The sequence below is a fragment of the Phascolarctos cinereus genome, unplaced genomic scaffold (genome assembly GCF_003287225.1).
Source record: "Phascolarctos cinereus isolate Bilbo 61053 unplaced genomic scaffold, phaCin_HiC Scaffold_3;HRSCAF=262, whole genome shotgun sequence".
In the NCBI taxonomy this organism is placed as follows: Eukaryota; Metazoa; Chordata; class Mammalia; order Diprotodontia; family Phascolarctidae; genus Phascolarctos; species Phascolarctos cinereus.
The window spans coordinates 146,164,357-146,170,421 of record NW_027555736.1 but is presented as its reverse complement, the minus strand read 5'-3'; the positions used below and the strand labels follow the sequence as shown (position 1 = coordinate 146,170,421).

Here is a 6,065-nt window from a genome sequence, read left to right as displayed (position 1 = left end):
ATAGTAATAAATAAAGAACTATATACAATTATACCACACTTGTACAATTGACTTCATTATGCTTTGCTCACACAGTTAGGTCCATTGAAATTTAGCAGTCAAGAAAAAGGAAATGGAGGCTGATCTAAGGAGTCGAATTGGGTGGATCCACAGAGACCATGTCTGTAATGAGATTAGCCTTGAAGAAAAGAACCAAGGGTTTGCCAGTTCTCCAAGAACTATAGAGCTTGATTTTTCCTAGGAGTGCCCCTGGTATTGGATAAAGGACCTAACACCAGGGTAAGCTTGAGATTACCAGTGCCTGCTTCTTAGAGTTGAACAAGATCAGGCAAGCAGCCAGCAACACCACCTGGCGGCTACGTCAGGAAATAAGAAATTATGCCAGACACATCAAAGAAAGATGACCTGACCAATACTCCTTAAAGTCCTCATGTACACAGGAATATATAAGGCCAGGGTAGGCATAGTACTGCTCCCTCCCTTCCACCATCATCCCCAGGGTTTTAGCCTTCATCCTAGATTCCATTGCTGACTCAGGCTCATCTAACCAGCTCAGCATTCCCGTGGCAGCTACTGACTAAATCGATGGATTGTTCGCTTTTGTTAGAGGCTTAAGTTGCCAATTTGGCTAACTGACCAGAGGCTTCTGCTACAGGGGTTGTGGGCACAGGTCACAGGACAGTATAAGGAGCAAGGTCACTGTCTGGTAGCCTGACTGCTCTTATCATTACCGGTTGTTCAGCAAGGGTCTTTGGCGAAGGACATGCCCAGGTAAGCTGGCTGAGGGGGCACTCCAAGGAAGTTCTGGGGAGCCAGGAAACCTGAGTTGGCACCCAACTTCTCTTGGGGATTCAGAAAGGAGGTATGGAAGAATTCCCCCTATCATTCAGGATGGGAGATACTGTTATGAGTGTGTTTATTCAGGGTGCCCAGTCAGCATTGAGGGATTCAGCTTATACCCTCTGTTGTATTGCTGTAGTTTATATGTTGCTTTGGAAGCACTCTTAAGGTTATCCATGTTTGTCCTGCTTTATTCTATCAGACTAGAAGCTCCCTAAGTTTAAACACCCCCCAACAGATTATGAGTTTCCCAGTGGTAAGCCCTCTATCTCTCCTATCACACTGCGAGTTTCCTATGGACAGAGACTCTGTCTTTTCCAAAGATTTAAAAAAAAATCACTGCTTTTTGTTATTATGTAACAGTGATTTCTGAGGAGGGGAAAAACCTTGCTTTTTAAGAAAAAAAATCCCAGTTTGTTCCCCACTTCTCAATTGTGAGGAAACAGAGATGCTTCATTATCCATTCTCTGCAACCATCATCGGTTTTTCATTTACTCAAAATTTGACTTTTTTTAGTGATCTTTTTATTTAGCTTCTTATAATCATTAAACACAAATGTTCTTTTGTTTCTGCTTTTTTCATTCTGCATCAGTTCATACAAACCTATCCAAGTTTCTAAGAATCCCTTGTATTTGTCATTTCTTACTACATAATAATATTCCATTAGAGTCATATAAATAGTTTTTTTCATTACCATTTCCTAATTGATGTTTCCGAAGTTCCAATGTTGTTTCCAGTTCTTTACCACTACAAAGAATACTACAATTGTTTTGTATATGTTGAAGCTTTGTTTTTATTTTTGGCTTCCTAGGGGTTTATGCCCAGCAGTGGGATTGCCGGGCCAAAGGATATTGACAAAATCTCATTTATTTTCTTGCATATCTCCAAATTTGTATTCAGAACAGTTGAAGCAGTTCAGAGCTCCACCAACTTGTATCTGTTTTCCCATAGTCCCTCAAACATTGACTCTTCTTGTATTTTGTCATCTTTGTCAATTTATAATGTATGTGAGTTGAAACTTCAGTTGTTTTTTCATTTGCATTTTTCTTGCTGTTAGTTATTTGAAGTATGTTTTTAAAAACTCATTTATAATCCTTTGGAAATTTGTTTATATACTTTGACCACTTATTTCTTGGAGTTTTATTGTTATGTATCTCCTTTAATTTCCCATGTATCTTGGATATCAAACATTTATGACTGACATTTGATCCAAATGCTTTTCTCACTTGACAATTTCTCTTCTATCTGCATCGATTTTATTCATGGCAAAAGCTTTTTAATTATATGTAATTGAAATTGTCTGTTTTGTCTTTTATGTCTCACTCCCTTGTTTGGGTGAGAAGTCTCCTCCAGTCATCATTTTCAAAGTTACTTTCTCCCATTGGCCTCTGTTTGTTTTACCATGTAACGTTTTATATTCAGGTTAAATATCCATTTTGGCCTGATTGTTAAATATAGAGTAAGATATTGGTCTGAATCTAATTTATGCTACACTGTTTTATAGTTTTCCCAGAAATTCTTATCAAAAGTGAGTTCTGGGGCAGTTAGGTAATGCAGTGGATAGAGCACTGGCCCTGGAGTCAGGAGGACCTGAGTTCAAATCCGGCCTCGTACACATAACACTTACTAGCTGTGTGACCCTGGGCAAGTCACTTAAGCCCATTGCCTAGTCAAAAAAGAAAAAAAAAGTGAGTCCTTCAGCTAGTAACTTGTGTTCTTGGGTTTATCAAATTATTGACTAGGGCAGATAGGTGGCACAATGAATAGAGTACCAGGACCGGAGTCAGGAAGACCTGAGTTCAAATCTGGCCTCAGACACTTACTAGCTGTGTGACCTGGGCAAGTCACTTCACCCTGTTTGCCTCAGTTTCCTCATCTGTAAAATGAACAGAAGAAGGAAACGGCAAATCACTGTAATATCTTTGCCAAGAAAACCCCAAATGTGGTCATGAAGAGTCAAACAAGACTCAACAAAAACTATTTTTGATTGTTTCTCTTTCTTGCTTATTCAGTATTTTTTGATGTCCTTTTTTCTGCAGCATTAAATCATTTGGATGGTCCACATAACTTTTCTAAGGTACCTGTTTCAGGGCTCAATACCATAAGGAATTTCTTTCTTACCTCTGACTAGAATCACTATCTCTGAAGCATGAACACCTGTCATCTTGGTCTGTCCTCAGAACAGCTACTCACCCCTGTAACCTCTTCTCCAGTCATAGAAACACACCACGTTTAGCCCTTCGCATTTAGAGGCGGAGCTAAGGAGAAATGGGACAAACATGAGATTTTAAAACAGAAAATGTGTGTCCAAACCTTGGCTCTGCCTTTTACTTATTGGTCGTGTGACCTTTGGCATGTCACTTCAACTTTCTGAACCTCAGTTTCCTCATCTCTAAAATGAAGATAATACCTGAGCTATCTACCTCCCAGGGTTGCTAAGAGCATTAAATGAGATAATGTATGCAGGGTACTTTGTAAACCATGAATGAATGAATGAAAATTTCCTTCTATGTACCAGGAATTCTGCTAAGCTCTGAGGACACAAATGTAAGCCAGAGAAAGACAATTCGTACAGGGCAATGATGGTCAAGAAGGAGGGTTTTGGACAGGGAAGCCAGAGAGAAAAGTGAAGTGATGAATGCCATATATCTCTGTTCTCTGTACATAACTGTGAGCCATTAATATTGAGATGCCTTCCCATAACTGTGAAGCCCCAAATTGGTCCTGGACTCAGAGCTGACAGCAGACCCAGCTGTACCTTACTAGATTCAAAGCAGACTTGCAGCTTCTGTCGGATTTTTCCAGGTGTCTGGAGAAGGGCTGGCCAGTGGACACCTCGAAGACAACAGCCTTCTTCAGCCTCTGCTACCACCTGCTGCTCGTTCCTAGACTATGGGCAGACAGAGTGTTCCCTCGGGATGATGCCTCTTTTTACTATGGGACCTTCCCTCCTGGTAAGTCCCTATGTCTCTGCATATTCCATTCATGAAACTTGGTGGGGGAAAGTCAGTGGTGTCCTGGAGTCAACCCTTACTGACTTGGGACAGCCAATTACTACACTGTTCAGTGGGAGCTTTTTACACCTCAGAAATCAGCAAACACAACAATTCAGGAATCGATTTATTGTGTTGTTGATTGTCTGGCCTTAAGAAAGTGATGCAGAAAATATTAATGATGCAGCTTCAGTGTTAAACATTTAGTAATCTACCTCTGGGCTCAGTCATCTTCAGAAACAAGTTGGCCACTCATCCCTGCTCATCCTAGCAAAGGCAAACTCCTCAGTAGATAATGGGGTGTGTGCCCAGTGTGAGGAATTAGCAAGGGTCTGACCCTACCTTCTTTAGAGGAGATATTTCAACTTAGAGGCTGTTGTTTATAGGCTTCTCATGGGGTGCTGGAAGCTCAGCCTACCAGACCGAAGGGGCCTGGGACCAAGATGGGAAAGGCCCAAGCATATGGGACACCTTTACTCATCGCCAAAAGGGGAGGGTTTTCATGAACCAGACGGCTGATTCATCTTGTGAAAGCTACTACAAAACCCAAGTGAGTATAGGTTTCGCTGACTCTTTCCCCCTCAAAGAGAAGAGATGGAAGGAAGAGGTAGGGAAGACAGAATAGGAACGTAATAGAAAACTGGACTTGAATTTGAATCCTGGCTTTGCCACTTTCTAGCTATGTGACCTTGGGCCAATCAGTCTCTCTGAGCCTCGGTTTTCTCATCCAGGGAGTCCTGGAACCAATTCCAATCCCTGACATATACTGTTGTATGATCTCCTCCCTCCAAACAAACACACAAAACCCCCAAATTTATGAGTGTAGAGTACCACTGGGAATTAAGAGGCCTGAGTTCTAGTTCTGATTTCAGCTCTAAGCTTAGGCTAGTTACAACCTCTCTGGGTCTGTTTCCTTACATCTAGCAGAAGTGGGCTAGAAGAGATAATGTCTTGGGTTCCTTCTAGTTCTGACATTTCATATTATAAATACCTTCTTTTTATAGGTAAAAAAACTGTAGGAGCTAAGGGATTGCTAAAGACCCCATATCTATCAATTGGAAGATTTGGCACCAAAGCCCAACGCCTCTGACTATTAGCCATTACATTTTCTGCTACCCAAGAACTCTGGGGTTCTAAGTCAATTTCTGCTATGCCTAATAAGTGACACTATAATATCTTTCTCACTTCCTTGCTCCAGCAGTTCTTCCTGTCTCTATTACAGGATGATATCAAATTACTGAAAGAGCTGAATGTTAGTCACTATCGAATTTCTATATCCTGGCCTCGGTTGATACCCACAGGGGTCAAAGGTAAGTGGGTCAGAACATTCCCCGGTGAAATTATGCCCTCATTAGGCTACAGTCCCTGAAAAGGCCAAAAGGTAACAAGAACACATAGTCAAAATGCTTGTTTAACATCCACCTTTATTGTTCATTCAGATGCAATAGAGGAGACTATTAGTAAAGTTCCATGCTTTGGCGGACAAGCAGCTTCCAAATTTTGCTTACCTCAAAGTAATGATTGCTAAGTCTCATTTGGTTTCTCTTGTGGTTCAGGCCACAGATAAACGGAAGCTTTCATAAAAACACTAACACCTAACAGCTCCTAGGTAAAAGAAGTATTACTTACAAGAGGTAAGAAATTTGGGGAAGGGCTAGGTGCAACATTTTCAGGGAGATCAGTCTGTTTTGGAATTCAGCTGTCCATTACTGGGATAGAGGGATGAGGAAAAGATCACCTACTTTGTTATCATCTGTAGTAAATGTTTAACAATTCATTCTGTCAAAGAAAACACTGTATTCTGAGTTTTTTTGCAAGGCACAAGTCTACTAGAAAAAAATACATTTAGTTTATTATTAACCTAATATCAAAGCATTTCTAGCTTAGAGAGAGAGAAGTCCAAACTGGCATAGTTCTATGTGTGCAGACACGTTTCTCTACCCCAAGATGATTCGAGATACTATTTATGGGAATTTTGAAAAAGAAAAAGAATATGTTAAAATAGAATTTTAGTTCAAATTCCAAAACAGTAATAACTACTTGGTTCCTACCTGGCCTTCTCCCTTCAAGAATTGAAAAGGGTTTCTTCCCAGTGGTCCATATTTTTCCTTTATGAATGGAGGGATGGGCCTTAGCTTTAGGAAATGGAGAAAAAATGACTGTCCTTAGATGTTATTGGTCCTTCATTTTTTGAAGAGGATCAGTGACATCACTGTGATGTCTCGACTTGCC

The 6,065-nt window shown here is 40.6% G+C and overlaps 1 protein-coding gene across 1 annotated transcript in view; it reads left to right on the top strand.

Annotated features, from left to right (window-relative positions):
* Nucleotides 1–683: 683 nt before the first annotated feature.
* The window catches only part of LCTL (lactase like), a 32,910-nt gene continuing 27,528 nt past the window's right edge, over nt 684–6,065 (top strand). Inside the window, 4 exon segments of the mRNA XM_020982918.2 lie at nt 684–771; nt 3,646–3,794; nt 4,220–4,383; nt 5,056–5,143. Coding sequence (XP_020838577.1) covers nt 764–771; nt 3,646–3,794; nt 4,220–4,383; nt 5,056–5,143 — 409 coding nt within the window. The 5' untranslated portion in view covers nt 684–763.